This window comes from Lytechinus variegatus, chromosome 8, assembly GCF_018143015.1.
Source record: "Lytechinus variegatus isolate NC3 chromosome 8, Lvar_3.0, whole genome shotgun sequence".
NCBI classification, from domain to species: domain Eukaryota; kingdom Metazoa; phylum Echinodermata; class Echinoidea; order Temnopleuroida; family Toxopneustidae; genus Lytechinus; species Lytechinus variegatus.
Window position 1 is genome coordinate 30,750,589 of NC_054747.1, and position 25,783 is coordinate 30,776,371.

At 37.3% G+C, this 25,783-nt stretch overlaps 2 protein-coding genes across 2 annotated transcripts; one reads left to right on the forward strand and one right to left on the reverse strand.

The window, feature by feature from the left end:
• Positions 1-181: 181 nt before the first annotated feature.
• Positions 182-9,892, reverse strand: LOC121420814. Its single transcript, XM_041615447.1, has 4 exons — positions 9,367-9,892; positions 3,040-3,338; positions 2,433-2,537; positions 182-1,013 (listed from the first exon to the last, which is right to left on the reverse strand). The coding sequence occupies exons 1-4, from the start codon at positions 9,482-9,484 to the stop codon at positions 471-473; spliced, it is 1,065 nt and encodes a 354-aa protein (XP_041471381.1). The 5' UTR covers positions 9,485-9,892; the 3' UTR covers positions 182-470.
• A 2,849-nt stretch (positions 9,893-12,741) lies between these two features.
• On the forward strand, positions 12,742-24,554 carry LOC121420325 (UDP-N-acetylglucosamine--dolichyl-phosphate N-acetylglucosaminephosphotransferase-like). Its single transcript, XM_041614912.1, has 10 exons — positions 12,742-12,839; positions 14,377-14,552; positions 15,848-15,968; positions 16,985-17,198; positions 18,238-18,384; positions 18,849-18,933; positions 19,890-20,078; positions 21,306-21,376; positions 22,169-22,341; positions 23,318-24,554. The coding sequence occupies exons 2-10, from the start codon at positions 14,377-14,379 to the stop codon at positions 23,390-23,392; spliced, it is 1,251 nt and encodes a 416-aa protein (XP_041470846.1). The 5' UTR covers positions 12,742-12,839; the 3' UTR covers positions 23,393-24,554.
• The last annotated feature ends 1,229 nt before the right edge of the window (positions 24,555-25,783 follow it).

Sequence of the window (25,783 nt, forward strand, 5' to 3'; positions counted from 1 at the left end):
TTGTGACAATATGAAAAAGCGAGAAAAAAAGCAAATGCCTATTAGGTCCTACTTGTCCGCCAATAATTTTCAAATGCATTTTGTTTTACCAAGTTGATATTTGCTCTGGAATTGACTTGGAATTCATGGGGGAAAGGTAAACAATTACATTGGATTGCGGGGCATCAAATATTTTTTTTTTTCAATTTGATTGGGACAATATCCCTTTCTGAGGGGGAGGGGTAATTGACAAAACGTAAGAAATAAAAAAAAATCATAAAAAGCCTTGTTCTAAAAGGGAACCAATATTCCATTATCACAAAAGATGTGGTAGGCTAAAATGAAAGCAGGGGAAGCTGACAATCATTATTTGGGGGAGGCATGGAGGCCTAAAGCTGCTCACCATACTTCTTTAGAGATTTCGTTTATAAATATACATCTGTCATTCGTATTGAGTCACGCGTTTCCGCAAATAATTTGGCCCAGCTGCATCACTTCACATTTTGAGTTGATTCGCAATAACGGGCTAAATGCCAGTCGACTGTGGTTCGTCGTATATCAACAACGTCGTCAAAGACTGTATTGTCGTTGTTCGCTGATGACCACTCTCCCCTCAGATTCTTGTACAAGAGCAACGACAAAGCGGATGCATCGAAACGGTGCTTCCCCAACCGCGCGCCGGTTGGAGCGATACACGCGCGATCGAGCGCGCATGCTAATAAGGGGTCAACCAACTTTTCCCGCAAAAGGGGATTCCCGATAAATATTTGTCTGTTCGCCGCCGCATGCGGAGTGATATTTCGTGACTCAAAATACTCGGGTCGCTTGACTCCAAGAGCAGAAAACATTTTTGGAGAGGTGAAGTAATAGATGTGGCCCTTCGGGGTGTCTTGGGTTCCACGCGGATCAAATGAGTGAAAATGGGTCATATATCCTTTGTGACGGGTGACGTAAGGAATAAGATCACGTAACGATTTCTTGAAGCGAATGGAAGAGTCTGCCCAGAAGATGGAACCGAATTCCTGAAGGGTCGCCTGACAGAATGAAAAGAAAAAATAAAATAAAAACATAAGAAAACAATCACTAACCGACTTGATTTTAATTGGCATTGCCTTTTTGCAGCTACTAATGGCAGTAACCGTTATAGAGGAAATTTATTGAACATAGCCTGAGTCGGCTCTCTTTATCTCTTAAAGTAAAATTTTGAAATTGACTGAAATTGAAACTTTATTTATCACAATCTTTATAAAAAAAACATACAAATCAACAAGTATAAATATTTCAATAAAATGCATGATAACACAAGTGAGTGTATTTAGATTAGTGGAGGGATAACTTGAAAGTTGCAAAGAACTTAGTGATCCTTAAATTAACACAAAACAACAGAATAAAAAAAACCAAATGCGGTCAGGAAATACAGAACAAACATAATTGTAGATTTATCAGTATTACTATGAGACTTTCTGCATTAAATGGATTTTTAAATGTCTTAAAGCTTTGAAGGGTTTTGCACTAATATTTGGAGGGAGCTTAATTTCCAAATGAATGGGACCCCTACATAAAAATATGTTGTTTGAGAAAAAAGAATGAGTTGTGATGAATTAAAAATTTGAAATGATTCTTCTCTTTTTATGGACTCTTAAAAATAACGAATGCATATATAAACAATATCTATAGTCCGATTACAAGTAGGCGTATACCATTTAGAGACTTGATACATAGATAAAGGTGTATTCGAATGTCTAGAAAATACTGTCTACGATTTATCTATATCCTAATTTCGTCTCAACGTGAATTTAGAGTAAAATCAATTGTGGAATTTAGTTATCGATTGTGTTGGTTTTTCTTCTCTCTTTTTTTTTAAAACATATGCATATAACGTAACTTATCAGCCCATAATCGATTTTACGGGGCCCATGCAGATGAGTTCATGATTAATAATACAGGGGCCGCGGAACGGTTTTCAAAGTGGGGGGGGCTTACCGTGCAAAAAATCACAATCATATGGTCATTTTTACTTGTTTGTACACGGTTTTGGAAAAAATGCACGGGGCTGAAAAGTGCCCCCCCCCCCCCCCGCTTCCACGGCCCCTGTGATACCTATGTGCCACACAAAGTCGAAAATAGGGGGCTCTGGAACTAAATCTTTGTTGTAAAATGGGGCTCTCCGGAATGGCTCTTAGATCAACGATTGCTAAAAATGCAATGCTCTGGATCTGACCACACCATTATGGGGGCCTCCGGAACAAGCGCACCGAAAAGAGAAACATCAATTTCTGAGGGCCTGTGGAATGGGGAAAAATAGGACTTTCTACGGCTTTCTAAATTGGTGATGCTCTGGAAAGGAAATTAAGGCTGAAAATGTGGGTCTCGACAGCGGCACATAGTTACGTATCATATTTTTATACTAAGTAGGCCCGTGGTTAAACTCCCAGATCATATCATTTTCTTACATTAATGATGATGACTTTCCAAGCGTATGTATGTAGATCCTTCACATGGGGTGGATATTCATCAAACGGAAAACTTCTTACTTCAACGTGGCACAGCTTTTTAACCTGTTAATCATGGATGGAAAAAAAAGGTTTGTTTTAAATTATTGTTTTTCAGTAGTGAAAACTTTTTAGTGATTGGGGCTCCGAGTGTGGGTGTATCCAAGTACATGCAGATGCAATGTAATTTGGCTACGGTAATCAGCAGTATACTCAAGAACGACAAGATCGAGATTATCATTACCGTCATCATCACTTAACCATAATAATAATAGTCGTCATCATCTGCATCAGTCATCATCCTTTTCACCGTCTCTATCATCTCCTTTTTCTTCCCTTTCTCCTTATCCATCATCATTATCCCCCATTATCATAATTATTATCAACATATCAACCTCTTCCTTGTCATCATCACCGTTCTCATCGTCGTCATCTTCTCATCAATCGTCGCCATCATCATCAGCATCATCAACAATAACATACATATCATCATACATTTTATTTCCATCAGTATTATCATCGTCGCCGTCGTCAGTACCACTAGGCCTAATATCAATATATCGGCTACCTTGTATATAGTATCCGCATCTATCCCGAGATCGTAAATCACAAGATCCTTATCCGGCATCTCTTTTTGAACCGTTCCGATGAGTCCCAGTGCTTCTTTATAATGGTTCTGGGAAAAAGCGGTTACGATCCGAAGCTGCCGGTACAATCGCTCCAAGATGACCGGGTCTTCGATTGTCCGGTTCGTTGTGAAGATCGCCGGGTCGAGCCCATCGAAGGGGGTAGGTGATGGAAGCGGAATGGGGACGTGTTTCGGGAAGTGAGGTCTCGGTGGGAGATGCTTCCAGTCGACGGGTTCTCCTGTAAAGAAAATGACGAAAGAGCCGGCGAAAGAGACATTTATATTCCTAGTCTAGTGGCTTTCTAGATTATGTTTAAAGGGCTTTGAATATATATTTTTAACATCATCATGAAATAGAGGCGAATTATTGACTTAAAACAGCAAATTCGCTATAGGCCTACATTCAAATTTTATAATGATTTCACGTAATTCAAAAGATTGGTTGAATGCGTTGAATGGTAATTTGTCTTCATATAACGATTTTACTGTTGGGGTATAAATTGCATTGGAGATGATTAAATGATGATTTGATCAGAATAAATGTTAGTGGATTTAAATTAACATTAATGGTTTTGAAAGATTCAATGGGCAGGAGAAATATTCGAATGAGAACACATTCCACATGATGATTGACTTCGATTAAAGGGGGCACCAGGCGTTACCCATGGACGACAACCTCGTCCGCCGAAAGGGAGGAGGGGCGGATCGACTTGTTCCGCCTCTCTATTCATTATATGTGACACTTTCATCGCAGACAGACATAGCTTAATACCGATACAGCTCTACAGGTGCATCGCTACAGGGGACAGGGGCACCCACGGTGACCCACCACCTCCCCCGGGGGGGCCACTTCCATTCACGAGTGGATACCATGCGCGACCATGGGGTCTCGAAAAGCACCCTAAACACGTAATTTCCATTTTCTGAAAATGCACCCCTTAACAAGTATTGGCGTTTGAAACCCTACCCTTAACAAGTATTGGAAACAAAACGATACTCTTGGCAAATGTTCCCTGAAATGAACCCCTAAACAAGTAAAGGAATGTTTTATTGTTACGGGTCCTTCGGTCGTCGGCTTTACCTTATTTGGTTTAGTACGACCCCACCTTCTACACCTCGCGCAAATCGGACCCTAAACACGAAGTGTTGGGGCAAAAAAGACATCCTTTATAAAACATTCTATCTTTGTTTTATCATCCCCGCAAATTCGACCCTAAACACGTAATTTTCCTAGCGAAATAGATACCCTTTTTTCATTATTTTTGTGTTTTTGACACCCTTATCACGTTACGTACGTAACGTGCCCTATCGTGAAAAAGACATCCTTTTTACGTGTTTTTTTGGTCACGCATGGTATCCACTCGTCAATGTAAGTGGCCCCCCGGGCACCTCCCCCACCACCACCATAGATTTACGGTTGTTAATGAAAGAGGAGGGTCAGAGGAAGAATGTGGAAGAAAGAAGGAATATAAAAATAAGAGTTGGAGAGGTATGATAATAGTTTAACTGTTATTAATCCATTAATACCAGGCGACAAAAAAAAGCTACGTTGAGGTCGTCTTGCACCCGGGTTCACCACCCCATCTTCCTCCCCGCCCCCATTAAATCATGGAGCCGCCCCTGCAACAATTAATACACCAATATGGCCTGTACTGTAAACTGCAGATAAATCCCGTCACTTTCCTCACTTAAAGGTCAAGTCCACCCAAGAAAAATGATGATTTGAAAAAAAAGAGAAAAATCAAATTAGCAATACGCTAAAAATTTCATCAAAATCGGATGTACAATAAGAAAGTTATGACATTTTCAAGTTTCGCTTATTTTTCAAGAAACAGTTATGTGCACATCTCAGTGACATGCAATTGAGACAGTCGATGATGTCCATCACTCACTATTTCTTTTGTTTTTTTATTGTTTGAATGATACAATGTTTATTTTTTACAGATTTGACAACAAGGACCAAATGAAGCATATTAAACAATGCTAATTCCATGTGTTCAGGGAGGAATTAATCGGTGTTTCACTTGACAATGAGGAGAAAATTATAATATTTCATATAATAAGATACAAAAGAAATAGTGAGTGAATGACATCATCAGTCTCCTCATTCGCATACTGACCTGGATGTGCATATAACTGTTTTGTGAATTTAAGCGAAACTTTAAAATATCATCCGATTTTGATGAAATTTTCAGTGTTATGCTTGTTAGATTTTTCTCTCTTTATTCAAATCAACTAATGGTTGGGGTGGACTTGTCCTTTAAACAAAGAATACGTCCCAACAAATAAGTCAATTCGAATGCAAAGATAAAAAAAGATTCAAACAAACTAGAATATCAATTCTAGCTGAATATCAATTTTCATCAAAATCGGAAGTATATGACATTTCAAAGTTTCGCACATCCGCCGCTTGCGATGACGTCACCCGCCCACTATATTTCTTTTGGTTTGTATTATACAAAATATAAAAACTTTTATATTCTCCTTATCATAAAGTGGGTAATAGTTGGACTCCTCCCTGATCATGTGGATTTGCATATCTCGTTCATCAACACAAACATGACAAGTGAATAAGTGACATCGATCGTCAACTCTTTCATTTGCATATTAATTGTTTTTCATATTGCTTATCATTGTAATCATGTCTTACCCAATGCTTGATGCCTGATCATGGGTCCGAAACACAAAGCTTAGTTATGATTGTAGAACATTTTTGTACGATTGATTGCATTGACTTCAGTGCACAATCAATCATAAAAGTCAAGTGTACGATTGATTGTTAACCTTTGTGTTACAGGACCCATGGCTCAGCTTTATCTTTAAAATTCATCACACCTATATGAAATCAGACGAGGCAGGCCCGATCGAGGGAAGTGGGGGAGACGAAAATAAAGAAACAGATGTTATTTTCATTTCCCTGAAGATGTAAGGTCATTGAGGTCAATCAAGTTCATGAATAAGGTCAACGAACATCATGCAGCGTCAAAACAAGAGGGGTATATATATAAAGCGATTGGAATTTTGGCAGGAGTGGTATAGGGGTTATTTCCAAATTCGTCTAAATGACAATTCGTCCAATTGCCAACTTGTCTTCAATCATTTAGTCTGCAATCGTATCCACTGGTCTAATTGCCAATTAGTCCAGTCACCATTTCGTCTTCTAACCACTTGGTCCAATAGCGAATTAGTCCATCTATACCATTTGATCGTTTGGACGAAGTTGTAATTGTGCAAAATGAACGAAAATGAAATGGTCACATGCGAAATGGTGATTAGACGATCTGATTATTGGACCAAATAGTTATAGGATCAAATGGTTGTTAGACAAAAATGTTGATGGACGGAATGGCATGAGACAAAATGAAAGTAGACCATGTGGTGAGTAGACGAATTGGCAATTTACCAAGGGGGGGGGGTAGGTGCGGGACAGAGAATGGGCCACGGGTTGGAGGAAAATAGGATGTAGGGAAGGGAATGGGAGCAGGGGTCTGGCAACTAATTTTAAAATGGGGGCGGGGGCTGAACATGGGTGAAATCACAATGTGATGGTAATTTTCACGCTTTTGTAAATTTACTGGAAAAAAAACTGAAAAGGAGACACTCAGAATTGGAAAATTCTATAATTTGTGGCACGTAACAAAATCTGAAACCATATTCTTAAGAACTGAACGAGGGGGGCTTTGCTGCAAATGGAGATATTTAACACGAAACATGAGGAGGGGTGTAGCATAGCGGTGATGGAGGGGGAAGAGCATGAAGAAGTTATCTATCTCATATGAAGAATGATCATTATTATGAAAAGGATTATACTTAAGAGTGTTAAAGACATCACATCACATTTTTACCTAAAATACTATGCCTTCTATATATGAAATTCATTATAGGGGTATAGGGGAGGTGGTAAATGAATAAGCAGGCCCCTGTTTGTAAGGATAGTTTTCACATAAAGCTGAACAGCGATTAATATACAATTTTAAGTGAATTAAAAGTATATAAATATATATATATATATATATATATATATATATATATATATATATATATATATATATATATATATATATATGTATATGTGTGAGGGTGTGTGTGTGTGTGCGTATGTATCCAAGAGCAATATACAGATATGCGTATGCGATATACACTTTATCATTTCAAAGCATGAATCCGGGCTAAATATTGACATAAAGAGTGACTCCGGCCTCGACCCATATCCTTCCTCTTCTTCCTTTAAAATATTGATCAATCATCACTTCAGTATATTATCGAGAAATATAATCATCCAGCATCTAATTCATCGCTAGAACCACGTACCTATTTAATATACCTTCGCCGTACAAAGGGGCCACAGGGAGCAGTCCCCCCCCCCCCCCAAAAAAAAAGGTGAAAACTAGGACTTTTACTGGAAAATTGATCGTCACAAAACTCATCAAAAGTGTGCCAGAAATCCTTTAATTTAAATTTTAAATTGCAAAAGCGCCTCCATGACAAGTCTTTTACACCTATATGGTGTTATAAAGAGCTGCTTAGATGGGGTTAGATGGTCGCATGTCAGACTCTTGATACCGTTTAGTTTAGGTCAAGGGTATACAAACTGATTTCCAGACATGAAGCAGATTGAAATCAAGCATATTAGCATAGCCAGTATAAACGAATATATAACGACTTTGGTAGGCTATATCCATTACAAAATTAGGTCTATATTAGCTACACCACCTTAACACTCATAACACAAGTTTGCTTGCACCTGATCACAGATGTTATCATTCTCAGATCGTCTAACACCACCAAAATGGCCAAACCCACTTCGTCTCTTACCGTTCGGGTGTATACATCACCACTTGATACTTACTTTGTCTAACTATATAGCTTTTAGTTCAATGTCCTGATTTTCTTTAAGTCATTAATTAGACATAATTGCAATTGGGCTATAAATGGCAAAATTATACCAGACCAACTCGTTGTATATAGTCTGCTTTATCCTCTTTATGTCGAGTCCTTATGAGATAAACATTCAATCAATTGGGTCTATGTCTGAAAACAAGGTGCTGTATTTTGTTATATTCAAAATAAGCTCTGAATGATAGCCATTTCTACTTGAATGTGTGAATCTGAATTTGACTGTGACTTGAATATATCGATCGCAAATATGGAGGCAGTTCGTGCTAAATTCTCTTACGGAAGTGCATGGCCCACTGAGAGTAACAAAGGGACAGGATTTTATGATACAACATTTAGGTCAAGTCGATCTGAATTCAGAATGATTTGATTCGTCAGCAAATAAATTTGATCGTGACCTGTCTCAAGCAAAGCAATACTATATCATTCGTATCTTAAAGTTAACAAGTAAAAGCAATGGATTATATGTTTTAATTATTTCGCTGTATTCTTCATTACTGTGGAATAATCATGATGGTAGGCCTATTATATACTCACATTCTGATTATTCTTACTACACTATCACATCGGTAATCGCTGTCACTTTTTTTCTGTTTCTGAGAAAAGGCGGGAAAGTGTGTGTTCTGTGGGATACTTGATTTGTAAAATTATTGTCGAACTTCTTTTTGTTTCCACAGCTTTATTTATTTAAAGTTAACTTATTTTTACCACAGCAAGACGGTTGTGTGGGCTTATACAGCATGGTACTTTTGTTTAATAGGCCTACACTCCCAAAAAGGTTTAACCAATATTGGGTAAAATAGGATTATGCAATTTGTTGGGTAAAAAGATACTCAATATTTTGTAAATTTTACGCAGTGTAACCATGGAGCTAGGTGTAACGTTGAAATAGCCCAATATGGGTAAAAAAAAATACCCAACAAACAGGCATTCCCTTTTTACCAAATATTAGGGGGAAAATTATTCAGTGTTTTTAGAGTATATAGGCTTATATATATGCCCATAAACTTGTTAAATAAGGAAAGGCATCAGGAAGTGCTTTGTATATTAATGATTATGTGCTGTTGATAAAATGTTTATCGGTTGATATCAATGTTATTTATCATGTTTATGGTTATTAATAGGCACAAGGTTGGGTTTATTTTCAAATTAGGCCTAGACCTATATGATCCAGATAAATTAAGAGAAGGTGTGGAACAGTGGAGGGAATGCTCTTATCAGTGGTCACATTCACTTGGGGGGGTGGTGCATTAAAGGGGCCCGCCCCCTGGTTCCGCAACCCTCGCCACGATCCCATCAATTTGTTAATAACATGATTGTGACGTAAAATCAAACAAGATCGATCTCTACCCACCCCCCCCCCCATCTTACCTGTTGGTGGCGGTTTTCTCTGGTAAGATTTCAGTATGACCACACAGTATAGGAAGAGAGCACCCGAAAACACTATAACAATCTTTGGGACCGTCTGTCTGCTCCGAAAGAGATCCATGATTCCTTGACCGACCTCATCGAAATGCGAGATGAAAATGTAACCTTGGCAACGTCCTTGAGGTAATGTCGTATTCCGAGCCTTTAAGGGACGACGGTAACTTGGAAAACAGCTTGACTCAAATTCAAGTGTATCCTCCCTCCTTCATCCACTTTTCAAGCAGCAGCTATAGTCAATCATATTCCTATGGTACGAACATCAGGTGCATCAGCAGCATTATTGTCACTATCCCGAAGGATGACATCAAACCTGGATCAGAAGGGCAGATCTATAATAGGGTCTTTTAATGTATAGTGGTGCTCATTTTGCCTAATGGAAGTGACTGGTCTATTCTTAGGCCTAAAAGTCAAGAGCAGTTGCCACCGAACAGCTGATCATTGCTTCCACTAGCTATCACGATTCCCAGTCGAATACAAGCCTTGGCCCGGCCCAAAGGCGTATCTGGGATGCCTCTATAAGGGGGGCTAATATAGGTCGCGAAGTGTGATGATCAGATGTCAATCAGCGGGTGGGGGGGGGGTCACCATCCCGGGGGGGCACTCGACCAAAAAAGTGGTGGGGGTGTGCCGCGGGCGAGACAAAAAACGGGGGCCTTGGAGCGGGCTTATTGTAAAAAGGAGAGTCCTCGGAACGGGCTTCGGAACGACAAATGTTTGTGAAAACGGGGGTCCTTGGAACGGATCGCCACCGTGTGAGTGCGTATGCATCCCTATGGAACGGTCATGCGTGCATGATGCAGCTAGCGCGGCCTCCGCCAGGGAACTCTGCGGCCGCTTTTCACCAAAATTGCAGCTCATTCAATGCGATCGGAGCGGCGTAACGAAAAATATGCGAAGCTTTGGAGCGGATTTCTCTCTTCTTTTTTCTCGATAAGAAGAAAATGGAAAATTGAGTGTGAAAATGGGGGTCCCCTCCGCGGCACATACCCACTATGCATTATATACTGAGTGCCCCCCCCGGGTCACCATTGTCCCTTTGGAGCACTTCTTTATCCGATTTGTAAAGAGCCCGGCCCCGCCAAAAGATAGGGGCTTGGTTGGGCCATAGATCTCCAAAATATTTCATGAATGATATACAAAGAAAGAAAAGTAAAGGAAAAGTACTGAGATATGAATTCATTTTCTGAAGATCATCTCAGATTCTATCATTTTTTTTTGTATTTGAAAGGTAAAATTATTTTTGTCCCCTAGCTCGCTCAATCGCAGTTTGTTTTTCGAAATGTTGCATCATCAGTCATATCAGGCCGTGAATATATATGGGCATGATCAATTAATTGGTTTCGAAATGCTTCTTTGATCATGATTGTATACCAGTATAGAAAAAGTATATATTAAATATTATTGGAAATAGGTCATATTCTTAAAAAACTATCGCGACAAGAATGTTTGTTTAAGTAAAGTAGAAACTTTGGATAATATTCTCTCATATCAAAAGAAAAACCAATTCATTATATACGCACTTGGCTTTTTTTCAGGGAGAGTTCTAACCAAGCTTGTCAATGGGGCGCTTAATACCGTAGTTTGTTAAATGAAAATGAAGAATTTCGTGCATATAGGCCTACACTATTGGTGAATTTGTGGATTTTTTTTTTTGGGGGGGGTAAAAAGTGCAACTTTTATTTTCACAACTTCAGGGTGCAACTACTCCCTGCCCCCTGAGCTGCGTACAACCATGAACCCATTCCTTGTTCGTTTAGAAGGCGAGATGATGAATCCGTAAAAGGGGGTGACCCCCCCCCCCCCCTCTTCCCCCCGGAATCACTTCTCAACAAGTTCTGGGACAAATTCGCAAGTGACACGTTGATCATGTTGATAGAAACTATAAAACAGACGGTTTCCTTTATACCAGCGGCACGTCGGCCTCCGGTAGACGTGACCTTGGTATACTGCATAATAATGTTTTTAACCTTCTTATAATCGAGGCATGCTTGGGATAGACCTGCTTGGCTGAAATGGGGAAGTGAACTTTGACTTGGTAAATCTCGGTCGGCTGCAAGGCCTGCAGGGATAACTCAAATTTTCATTTGGGAATTGGGAGTTACACCACTGACACATAGAGTGGGTGTACAGCGAGGAGAAGTGGCGTAAGGGGGGGGGGGCTTGGGGCCTCCCTTGCCTCCCCCCTTAGAAAAATCACGACCAATCAACAAAAAAAGGAAAGAGGCAATTAAGGGTGAAATCTAACATTATTTTTTATGAATATTGATATGTCAAAATCTATCACACTTTGGATATTTGTAATATCGCTCACTAGCTATCTTGCTCGCCAATTTTATCTGGTCCCCTAAAAAATTGTGGTGAGGAGGAGGGCGGCGGAAACCAAAAATTTTAGGAGGGGACAACCCAAGAAAAAAATCTGACAAGCAAAAAAAAAAGAAAAAAAAGAAAAATAAAAAAAAAAGGTCATCAACTACAAATTTAGGGGGGGACCGTCCCCCTCCTCAAATTTAGGGGGGACACGTCCCCCCGTCCCCCCCCCCGCTTCCGCCGCCTATGGGTTGACGTCTCCTTGATCCCTCACCCGCTTTCATCATTCTGTTTTCTGAAATCCATCACAAATAGATTTCCCTTTAATTTAAAGAATGCAAAAATTTGTCCCTGTACTCCCATTATTCCATCGCCCCCCCCCATATTCTATATTATTTGTTTATTTATTCATTTTTTATGTATTTTGGGAGCTTATTATGATTGTTAATTCAGAGTGCGTACTATAGTTGATATAGCCAACCCCCAATATACAGCAGAAAATTTGTTGATTTTTTTTATTCAATCTACCATGAGCCCGTCGTGATAGCAAGGCTGCAATATCGAGAGATATAGGTTTGGCTGTACATAGGGCAATTAAATTCCCTATTCTGAGAAATTAAATGTGGTTTTATGTTGGAAAACAAATATCTTCATGATTCATATTTATATATCAATAAAATCAACATGAGGATCGAGGTAGCATGCTTGGACCGGAAGGGGGGCGGGGCTTAAAATATCCCGGTCCTCGATCATTTTTATCCACAGGGATCACCCCCGCCCCTTTGATTCTTCAACTTCCAAAACCACTTGAGGAAAAGAGAAGAGTAAAGGGTATAACATAATGGACCTAGCTGGACCGTAAAACTTTTATCACTTCATAGACATTGCCCAGGCCCCTGGCGCGCTTGCCCTCTCGATCGGGCCCGGCCTCTTCCCCCTTCAAAATCCCGTGATTCGATCGAATGAGCAGGCCGACTGGAAAAAGACTAGCTGTATATTTATATTTCAGAAAGTGATACGGATGACACGTTGCACAGCTGATTTTGTCTCATTTCTACTTCCAGTCACCTCCAATTTTGTCTAACAAGCCACCGAAGTCTACGGGAAAGGTATGACATTCGTTCATTTTCCGTTTTTCCTTCATAGTAAGGCACAAATTGTCTCCAAAATGTAAATTCACATTTTGTGCGGTCCCACGCCTTCATTTTTGTGTTTGTTCCCTCTGATAGTTCTATAACTTATAATACTAATTTTATAATAGAAATCTATCTAACAAGTTAGCCATATTAAGTGCTCAAGTATTTATGGTCTAGGCCTAGTTGTAAGAGCATCAGGTCAGAGAGCTCATGTACTGTACTGTCCTGATTTTAATTGCCGACCCCACCAATTCAGATATGTTTATATGCCGGTATTTCAATTTAGAATTTCTTTCCTAAAAAAAAGGCTAAAGCCAAGGCTAAGGACACTCACACAACATGCGAGGTTAGTAATACCAACCTCACACAACGCATGTGATTTCATAGTGGACTTTGACGTTTTCATTCATCACACGAATGTGAGGGAATGAAACACGCCAAAGTCCTTTCAATATTTCTCCACTGTCTATGACTCTTGCAATTGAACATTCGTATTTTAACTTCATTTTAAAAAGGAATTATTTATAAAACTGTTTTTATCGCTTACCTCCAAATATCAACCGTTCAATCCGTCCTTAGTTATCCTTGATACTGCGGTGGAAAGTCCGCAAACAACAATCGAAAAGCAATTTTTCCTATCGAACATTCTCGATTCAAGTCGTCAGCGCATAATAGGAAATTGTACCAAAAATCAACAGGTTGCATCTCATGTATATACTTATTGGTAAAGTACGCCATCTTTTGACAAGATGATGATGAAAGTGGATTGAACGAGCAAGAAAATAATGCTGATCGCCTAGAATGCAGCTAGCTTGCAAAACCGTAAACAAAGGTATACCGTAAACAAACGGTAGGCACTTAAGAACCAAGTTTGTAAGGACACTCGTAAAATTACGTCACTCTCGCGATGAATATTCATTAGATCGTGGTCGTGTGGTTCAATACAAACTCTCTGCATGCATGCACTCAGTGTGTATTGAACACGCATGACCACGATCTAATGAATATTCATCGCGAGAGTGACGTAATTTTACGAGTATCCTTTCAAACTTGGTTCTTAAGTGCCTACCAGCTTGTGAATAATATCGCGCGCCCTCTTTAAGCAAAAATTGATATCCACGCTGAGCAGAAGGTATCTACGTTAAGATCACGAAAAATGCTCTTATTTTATTAAAAAAAACAGCAAAGAGAATTCAACAAACGATCCATACGGTTCGGTAAGTCTCGTAGCACAATTAGAATTCTTAGCTATGATGTAAAGTCATAGTTATTTTAGTAAAAAGGGTGTGAAAGATTCGTGTGCACCAGGTGCATATGAATCCCTCGCATGCGAGATGATTTGAAACCATGGGTGGGCTAAGGATAAGGCTAAGCTTTATTAGCATTAAAGGTAGTTTATAAAAAGTTACAACATACTGGATCCACTCTTGTAACAAGCGCACTATTAAATTGAAAACAGCAAAATCATTTTTTTTTCATAGAATTCAAATTCTTTTCATATTCTTCACAGATGGAAGTGCAGCAAGCGAACCATTGGCCGCTCTACATCAATGCTGCTATGTCAGTATGTGCCTTCATCCTCACTGTACGTCTCATCCCACGGTTCTATGATCTCTTCATCGCCGCAGACATGTACGGCAAGGATATGAGCAAGAAGGTGCCAAAAGGACAACAAGCAAAGAAAGTGTAAGAGAATGGCTATCCTTTCTGAGTTTAGAATACCTTCTAGGCCCCGTCTTTCAAAGAGTTGCGATTGATCTGATCAATAGCAACTATGGAAAGCCAGCAAACTCAACATATAAAATGCATGTTTGTTCCAAAAAAAATTCTAGTTTTGAATGTATATCCATAAATTCAATGATTTCTTGACAATTTGGTGTGTTCTCTTTTGTTTGCAAGGGATATTTTGCAAATTTCCTGTGGTAGAAATTATGACACTGATGGATTTCCAGAGTTCAGATTGATTGGATCAATCGTAACTCTTTGTAAGACAGGGCCCAGGTGTATTATTGAGGTTTGCAGGGGACTGGCAGGTGCAATACACTGAGTGAACTCCCTACTCTTTGATTAATGGTAGTACTAATGAATAGTGTATTGGTTTTTAATAGCATGCATAGGTTTTGACTCGGACCTATAGAACCAACATTTGCATCTTTATCATTGATCAAAGAAAAAATATCAGGACATTAAAAGAAACTTTAATATTTCCAATTACAAATCAAGCAAATTGGGGTGATGCAAGGAAATTGGGTTGCTTTTGAAATCAATATCACAAAAAAAATACATTTAAACAACGGAAGTATGCTTAGATTTTTTTCTATTAGTACTAAAAAATTCTAATTTTAGACTTTTTATATGATTTCTGCTTGTTCCAGTAATAATGCTCCACTACCAATAAATGACCCTTGATTTAAAACTCCTAAATTTTACTTAACTTCATAGCTTTAAAGCCATATCAATTGATGAAAAGAACTCATTGTAATAATAATGTCAAAGTGAGAATGGATTTGTATTCATAGAGAAAAAGGGGAAAGTTTCATAGATTGAGCTTGTTCGGGGATGAAGGGATTTAGCAAAACTTTTAACAAAATAAAATACATTTCATGTTTGAATTTTAAAAGCTTAGCATTCCTTTACATTGAATTACCGATACACTGTAGGCTATATTGATAAATACATGTAGGAACCCTGTTTTATTAGTTTCTGCCCTGTAATGTGAGCAGACAGTTCACTTAAATAATTTTTAAAAAAATGAAATTTAAGACCAGATCTGAGCCTGAATGTTTAACAGATGATAATTCATTTATTACCTTCTAGAAACAAAAGATATCATGAATGATTTTCACTGCCTAATCTATTCCAAATCTTTTTGATTATCAACTCACATCAAGACAAAGTAGTGGCAGTGTGAGGTAGGGTCAAAATTTCACTTTTTTAGACTAACAGCATTTTTCTCTCTTTTTCTTATGTCATTGCTATAGTCCAGAAGGCCTTGGCGTCATCACTGGAGCTGTTTTTCTCATTGTCATGTTTCTCTTCATTCCTGTTCCGTTTTGGAGGATGTGGAAGGCGGATACCAGAGAAGATTTCCCTCATGACAGGGTAAGACTATCTCTTTGAGGCATTTTGGATAATAATGAGGGATGTGACAGTTAAGCTACTTAGCTGATTTCAGATTTACAGCTTATTATGAGATAAAACATATATTAATCTTTTCACAATCAATGTGGTTTTTACTTTGTGAGCTTTCGTCTACTTCTTTCTGCAGGCTTCTTCAGTCTCGCGCTGACTCGTAGATTGGGTAGCATAGGCAGCGCAGAAGTCTGTCAGTGTGAGTCTGAAGAAGACTGCAGAAACGAGTAGGCAAAAGCTCACAAGGAAAAAAACAAATTGATTGTGAAAAGATTAAAATTTGCTTTAATTGAGTTCTACCAATCAGTTGAATCTTTAACATATTATTTTCAGCCTTTTGTGTTACTTTACCTATAAAACAAAAGTAAAGGAGCTATTGTTATTTCAGCTATTTTCATTAGCAGTTACTCACAACCCTTAAACATGTTGATGGTATTCTGCTAAACATTTAACATAGATGTACTGTATCAACGATGTCTTTATTAAAATTCCTAGTCATCCAGACACTTAGTATACCAGATTGGATGCAAGTGTAATTGGAGTTCAGGGATGCCACTTTTCAGACTAAAGCCCAAATTCACACTTCGATATCAACATGTTTTTTTTCATAAAAAGCACCTTTTTTTTCTTGTGGGAAAGGGGTCATTCCAGATAATTTTCATGGATGCTTCAAAACTTACCTGTTTAATAGCTGATTCACAGTTGTGGGTCGGTCAATTGGAGATGCCCACCAGTTTTGATTATGATTAAATGTGTCTCCACCCCCCCCCCCCATGTATAAACCATAAACAGAACACAGTACCCTTAGAAATGCATGTAGTAAGCGCCTTAGAAATGTTATGTACTATAATATCATTCTGAATGCAGACTTGAGCCTCTGTATTTAGCTCCAAATTCCATCTCCTCTTTAGTTTCCTTTGCATTTAAATATGTGCAGTAGAGAAACCCTCTCTTGATGACATTATTTGTTTCTCTTTCCAATGCAGTTTGTTGAATTCATAGCAGCCTTGCTGTCCATATGCTGTATGATATTCCTTGGATTCGCAGACGATGTCCTGGACCTCAGATGGCGGCATAAGCTCCAGCTGCCTACGATGGCAACGCTACCCTTGCTAATGGTCTATGTCGTCAATTATGGCTCAACAACCATCATGGTCCCCAAACCACTGAATGCTTACATTGGAAATGACCTCAACTTAGGTAAGATAATAATAAACAGTTCTTATAGCGCATATCACATCATGATCATAACACCTCTATTTGCTTCCAAAGGACTTGGATATTGTGGAAGGGCCGTGGCGTGGAAGCGCCGTGGTGTAGCGGTTCTGACTCGCCTTGTAATCAGAGGGTCGTGTGTTTGAATCCCACCATGGCCTAGCGTCCTTTGGCAAGGCATCAATCCACACTTTGCCACCCTCACCCAGGTGCTAATTGGGTATCGGTAGGAAACAACCGTCATTGTGGTTGGTTTAGCAAGTTTGCGCCTAACAGTCTGCTTGGAATGCTATGAATCCAGTGGCCGGGTAATAATAATTGTGAAGTGCTTTGTAGAGTTGTAGATTGATAAAGCACTATATAAATGCTGATTATTATCATTATATTATAACCCCGGCTTTAGTTTGGAGTCTTGAAGCTCTTGTCGGAATGTTTCCTAGGGAGTGGGAGAAACTTTTGCCAGAAAAGGGGATACTTTGGTTCGCTTATTTGATCTATGTGAGGAAAATTAACTAAAAAAATTTGAGAGCATATATTGTATGTCTCGTGTTTTGCTCAAAAATACTTCCCTATTGTGAATTGAGGTTTGCTGAGTATTTCATAGGGGAAGTAATAATTTCTATGATAACATAGCTGAATCAAATCAAGGTTTCCATAATAGTTATCATCAATAAAGTAAGCTTCAGGCAATAGGGGGGTCAGTGTTCAAAGATAGCTGATATCTATAAGATTGCTGTGAAGTAATGATTCTTTATAACATATCTCACTCACTGTATAATACAGAACTGCAAAGTAGTATTTATTTTCAGTAACTATAAATGAGAATGATACCAATGGTTTTATGCAAAAATACTGATTTCTAAACTTCCACTGTTATGTGGTGTTGTATGGTTATTCCTTTGAAAATGCTGATTTCCTCACCAAAATACTGAATTTCAGCTTTTGAAATACCGGTACTGAAATGGTCTTGTTCAGGTTGGCAGCTCTTATTATGTATATTCTATACCCTATCTTCACGATGCAGGAGTCTTGTACTACATATACATGGGTATGTTAGCCGTCTTCTGTACCAATGCTATTAACATCTTGGCTGGAGTGAATGGCATAGAGTGTGGTCAGTCTGCTGTCATCTGCATTAGTGTTATCATCTTTAATATTGTCCAACTTTCAGGTATGCAGTAGTTTTAATGATTCAATTTGTGATTTGTGATCAGTGATTCTACAAATCGGCATTCACCTAATTTCTAGGCAAATTTTTGAAAATTAATGAATTTTTTTCCTTTTGGAAAGCCTTACATTTACTCTATAAAGTAATCATATTTTTTATTACTATGGAGTAATCAAATATAAAGTAATCACATTTTAGATTTAAATATATATTATTTAAAGAATAAGAGAAGATTAAAACTGCAAAAACTGGCACATCTTGTCCTTTGATTTCTTAATTCAAGATACGGAAGACGGTACAATCTTTGCTAAATGGAGTTTTGAATTAGAATGAAATGAAAATGTTGTAATCTCTATATTACCGGTATGTAGAATATGAGGAAAGTTTTTGTGTTTTTTAAACAAGGAAATGACTGATAAAGTAATTGAATTGATATTAAAGATTTGCTTACCATGCTCTCTTTGCAGGCAACTGGACAGAAGCACATCAATTCTCTTTGTATTTCATGATGCCATTTTGTGCTGTATGCCTGGCTCTTCTTTATCATAATTGGTGAGTTGACCATCATTAGATAATATCATATTATCTCAATTTTTATCAGCAAATCCTCCATTTATTTACAAAGTCAAAGTGACTGATAAGCACTCTTGTAAACTGAAAGTCATTTTGAAAGAATTTTTTTTCAAAGGTTCTTCCGGGAATGGATCATATTTAATATCTGATTTAGGTTTAATTCTATGCCTGAATTTTGGATGTTGAAAAGAAATGATCTTCAAACATCCATGACTCTTAACCCTATTGAGGACTGCACCCCCCCCCCCCCCCACTCTGATCTTGACTGCCGTTCGCGTGATCGCGCTGAAATTTGGCCAGCATATTCTTTACCACATAAACTACAAGGCAGTATAAAAATTTGAGGGTTGAGAAAAGTGAAACACAAAATTTACAGGTAGCTTTATTTCTTGTTTGTTCATGAAGTAAGAAATCCCAGTCATGCTATATACTTCATGAGAACTGATGTCCATGTATTTGACTTGCATTCAAATTGAAATGATGGATGCATTCTTATAATTCATTTAACCCATTTTTGTTCATGTATTAATTTATTATTATGTGTAATAACAATGAGAATATCGTCGGCCTTATGCCAAAAGGGCCTTAACTGCTTTTGGCCATTCCGAGATAATGGCGTTTAAAGGTTTTGGCCTCTCTAATAATCAAAAGTTTGTGGTCGTTTTTTTGCTTTTGAAGCCAATTTCGATAAACGTGTTAAGTTATTAAGTTTTACATGAAATGTGTTAAATTTATTATAAAATATTCAGAACCCCTAAAATCGGGTTAAGGCCCTTTTGGCATAAGGCTTAGAATATATTTATTACAATGTATTCAATGAAATAAAGCATTGATACAATAAGTTGTGGACCCCTTAAAATAAATAAATTAAATAAATTGTGAAATTCAATCCAATTTTTTATCGTTTTGTATCTGCCATCAATTTCTTTCCCTAGGTATCCATCCAGAGCCTTCGTGGGAGACACCTTCTGCTATTTTGCTGGAATGACGTTTGCTGTGGTCGCCATCTTGGGCCATTTCAGTAAGACCATGCTTCTTTTCTTCATACCGCAAGTCATCAACTTCATCTTCTCAGTTCCTCAGCTCTTCCATTTTGTGCCCTGCCCCCGGCATAGACTACCAAAGTAAGTACATGATACAGAGGGGGGTTGATTAGTAAATTAAATTTGCACAGTACTGAGCTCTTCCATTTTGTGCCCTGCCCCCAGGATAGACTACCAAAGTAAGTACATGATACAGAGGGGGGTTGATTAGTAAATTGAATTGCACAGTACTGAGCTCTTCCATTTTGTGCCCTGCCCCCGTCACAGACCCCCAAAGTAAGTACATGATACAGAGGGAGGTTGATAAGTAAACTGAATTACGCAGTACTGAGCTCTTCTAATTTGTACCCTGCCCCCGTCACAAGACTCCCAAAGTAAGTACACAATACAGAGGGAGGTTGATTAGTAAATTCGATTGCACAGTACTGAGCTCTTCCATTTTTTGCCCTGCCGCTGGCATAGACTACCAAAGTAAGTACATTATTCAGAGGGGGGTCAATAAGTAAATTGAATTGCACAGTATTGAGCTCTTCCATTTTGTGCCCTGCCGACGGCCTAGACTACCAAAAGGAGTACACGATACAGAGGGGGGTTGATAAGTAAATTTAATTTGTTAGTTCTTTTGCTGTTCTATTTTGTACCCTGTCCCTGGCATAGACTCCCAAAGTAAGTACATGATACAGAGGGAGGTTGATTAGTAAAGTGAATTGTACTGTCCTTTTGCTCTTCCATTTTGTGCCCTGCCCCTGGCATAGACTCTCTAGGTTAATACTTTATACAGAGGGAGTAAAAAATTGAATAATGCTAATCTGTATTGCTCATTTGCCATTCTTCATGGAATGTTGTGATATTTCCAATTGAAGAACTTGAATGACCATTTCTCTCAGATAAATTGAGCATCAAACAAAGCATATTGAACCAATGAAGATAGGTACAGGGATTGTGCAATTGATTTTAGTCCATTTCTATGTAGTTATTATATGGTCTTACAAAGATTTGCGATTGATCTGATCAATCACAACTATGGACGGCCAGCAACGTCAACAAATTCCCTGTGCTTCTCTTTGTTTACAAAGGACATTGTGCAAATTTCCTGTAGAAAAAATAATTACACTGATAGATTTCCATAGAGTTACGATTGATTGGAACAATCGCAACTCTTGTAAGACAGGGCCCAGATATAATGTATCATAGCTAACCACAAATGTAACTTATAATTTTGTGTGAATTTTGTTCTTTATGCCTACATGTATAATATATTATATTGATGTATACATGATGTATCATTTTGTCATTTTTTATTAACAGGTTTGATCCACAGACAGATACCCTAGGAATGAGCTTTACAAGATTTAAGATGAAAAATCTGGGTTTTATTGGTGAGTTTTAACCATTATGATCCATTCCACCAGACTTGAAAGCTTTCTTATAATTATGGTAACTATCTCAAAGAATTATAACAGTATAACAGTATCCAACACAATGACTTATTAGATTTGGATCGTTGTTGCCCAGTGGACTAGTGTCCAGACTTTTAAAGAGAGGGTCATATGTTCAAATCCCAGCCCATGGCGTAACTTCCTTCAGCAAGATATTAATCTTGTTGCACTCGACCCTGGTGATGTGATTGGGTACCCGGTTGGATTTATTCCTTGAATGCTTTAGTGCCTCTGGCAGGTCAACTACTGGTGTCTGATTTTTAAGACTAACTTTGTCTTCTTTTGGCTCTGTCACAATGATGTATATTTCTTTATACTATGTTTGAATTCCTTTCTTGGTTCATTTTCCTCTTCAATTGTGTGTTTTTCCTATTTTGTACATATTTTATAGTATGATATCAAGTATCAAGTGCAGCAGAGTATACATATAGAAACAGGCAGCACGCCACTATATAAATGGACATATTATTTGTGAATAAATATAAGCAAAATCGTCTTGTAGAAGATGAATAATTGCTTTAATAGTCATGAGCAAAATGAGCATGGCATTCTATAGTAAGACATGTTCTTATTCTCCTGTGTCTGAATGATATTCTCTGTTATCATATCACAGCAAAATACTGCTTTCGTAAAATTACATTTTACTGCTTCACTTTGTGCTTCAGGTTTTGTGCTTTTACTGTTTTACTTTGTGCTTTTGTATAATTGCATATTATTTGTTGTTGTTTTCAGGGAGGCTAGCAGTAAGAGTCTGTGGGCTTGTTGGGGTGATACACATCAAAGAAGGAGTGGGTGAAGATAAAGATGAGACGGAATGCAGTAATTTCACCATTCTAAATCTCATCCTTAAAATTATGGGACCGATGCATGAAAGAACTTTGGTTCTTGTTATGCTCTTCATACAGGTGAGAATGGCTTTATTCTTGTTTCAGGGAAATCAGAGAAATTATACTTTTTTCTAGTCGGGTAAAAATCAGGGAATTTGAAAAAAAATACCTCAAATTAGGGAAGAATGTCTGAAATGAGGGGAAAAAATCGGAATTTGATCGTCTCAAAAGTTGAAAGCACGGTAGTCAGACTGTTTTGTGTTGTTTTCAATGATATGTACTAGGATTGCCTTGAATCAACTCTTTCTGTATAAGGTGAGGAAAGGATAGCTGTATGGGGAGAAGGGAGGCTGTTACATACCAGTGTAATAGTGCTAATTAGTTTTACATTATTGTTTTTATACTGAAAATACATGTAATTCACTGAGACAGCTTAGAAAACATGTGAAACTGGGAATGGGTTTAAATAATTATCAGGGAATTTTAAAACTTCATCAGGGAAAAATCAGGGAATTTCGTTTTTTTGAAAAGCTAGGAACCCTGTTGTTTGCTCTACCCGCATTACAACATTTTATTGATCGTTAAATTTAACGATGGTTAAAATTTTGTAATGCTTGTAGAGGAAATTGGCTTTGTGAAGACTCAAGACGTTGCTAGCGTCTCTTCACTTGCATCTAAATTCTGCCATTTAAACAAATTTTAGTGTTTATCAATTAATTATATATATGAAGCTTTTTGAGACCGAGCCAACACACATGGTTTTATGTTAATGGAGGTAGTTGTTAACTTTTCTAGTTGATCAATACCTGAAATTTTCAAACTCTAAGTATATCTAACTTCCCATTTCCTCCATTCTTATTTCACTTCATGAACTCCACAAGGCACAAAACTTTGAGAGCGTAGCACCTTCCATATAAAGCAGAAAGTAAACCAATTACTTGCCCACTCATATTATCTTCTTTGATATATTTGTAAATCATTTATTGATGTGCACAAAATTTGAATTCTTTATATATTTCAATAGTTTAATTCTTTTATTTTGTTTTACCTCCAGGTACTTGGATCATGTGTAGCTTTCTTTGTGCGGTTCTACCTGGCCGGATTCTTCTACGATGTTATAGAATACTAGATAATTGATATTTCCAAAGATTCTTTTGAAAATTTATATATATTTGATCATATTTCTGAAATTATATTATCACAAAAAGTGTTTTTGTGTGAATCATGTGCATAACTGAAACAAATAATCTTTTAAATTACATATGTGATATGTTTAAATATGTAATATCACATAAGCCTATCTAAATCCAAGACTAAATGAACTTTGTTACAACATAACTATGTATTGTATCTTTATTTCTAATTTGATGATTTGTGTATGGTTGACACACCTCTTAATGACCACCTTATTTTCTAAGCATGGTTTCTACGAAAATAATTAATTCTCAGTTTAACCTAGTTTTTGTTTCGTTTGTGCAGAAACTTGAGCAGATCAGAATCCCAAGTTTAGATTGAAGACTCAGACTCTATGCGGGTATATATCACCGACCAATGAATTCGTGATTTAAATATGCTCATTTGCACCCTTCTTTTAGGACTGGCCACCTACTATTCTTGTCGCGGTGGCAAAATATTTTTACTCTTCCAAATTAGTTCTATGATATCACCATGCTTAATGAAATGATTGTCTCATTATTTCAACTGCGAACTTCGGCACATGATTCGACGATTAATGACAGATATTTGTTCTAAAGCATTTATGTTTTTGCAGTGGGTTGTGGGTCTGGTCAATACAATTTTGATAAATTCTACAAAAATTTTACCTTTTTATCCGTCTTTTTCCCCTCGTAAAATCAATTCTGTTATTCCTTTGGACACTGCGTCTACTTTCCTGCTTGTAGTGTTTATGCTATGCAATCATCTTAATGCATGTAAGGTGGTCGGTAACAAAGAGGTGGTTGATATGTAGTGGACTAACTATACAGGGATTCTTGGAAAGACAATTATGTAAGTGCACACCCTGTAGTAAATAAAGGAAGGTGATTTGGGCAATTCCTGACAGCTTTATTTTTGAATAACTAGAATAAGAAATGATTTTGTGTTACAGAGAAATCATTTTTAAGCCCTGGGATTCTTAGTTAAGATATTAGTCAGAACATTTATGACTTTAACAACTACATGCAATTTATCTGCCTTTTTTGTATATATTGTCCTTAATTTTGCATGCCAGATTTTGCCAGAGAAGAAAAATTAATTAATTCATTTGTCCAATGAATATTTGAAATCACCAATCATGAATCACCAAACGAAAAAAAAGAAATTAATCAAACATTTTTTTATTGCAAAAGTCATGCTTTGTATATCCAGTAAAGATCACTTGATGTTGCATTTGGAGAAAGGGTGATTACATCGTTTAGTCATGCTCATCTGCTGTGTTGATATCATTATTGCTATATATATATTTTAAGTAATATCCATTTATACCAGTAATGTAATTTACTTAACAAATCAGCACCAAAAAGAGAGAAACACTTTTGATTTAGTTTCTGTCATGCAACACTCCTTTTAAACAGGCAGTATTTATTCCATTCCAACTGATTATATAGGTATATATAAGGAAGAATTGTCCTGTCCCCCCCCCCTCCAAAAAAAATGAATGCATACATAAATAAAATTAATAAAAAATAAATAAGAAATAAATTAAATAAAAAGTGTGCCTATGAGATGACAGAATCACCAAAACTTATCTTTACCTTAAAAATCCTTTGGAGTACTACATTCTTTGTTTCAACATAGATAAATCTCTTTTTTTTTCGATTGCATTACGTTTGAAGAATTTTTGGTTGTCTTTCACATCATTTTCAAGGTAAAGATATATTATTTTATGAAAATGTCAGTTGTCTTTTGTCTACCTTTCTTTAAGGGGGGGGGCTGGGGATTTGATTTTTCCATCGATTGATTTTAGATAGTGGATCAATAGATCATGAACCTATTGTTAAATTGTCATATCGATGCTATGACTGTGTTACCATTGTGAAGAACTTTTAATGTCAGCATTGTAATTGAATATGTGCAGACTAATTTAATTATATTTCATATGAATACCGACTCACCTGATGTTTGGTTTCTTCTGTTTTATTGGTATTTCTTTTTGGAAAATAAGAATAACTAAACTCAAACTTGTCGAATGTCAAGCTGGCAGGAATGATGAAATACATATAAAAATATATCAAAAAAGAGACATCATTCTTTATCAGCACATAATACTCTAATGAATTGACTGTATAAATTTCTGTAGGCTTTGGATATTATTATCCCCTATAAAGGCAATTGATTAGAGAAGAGCCATGTAAAATGCCTTTGATTTATTAATATTATATAAGAGGTAATTTTTTTGTCTTTATATACCCGCATGAAAAATCTGTAAATTAAGCCATAAATAATGCACAAATACCCTTACAAGGAGGAATTTTCCGTCAACTACATTGAGGTGTTCAAGAACAGAGAATAATTTGTAATT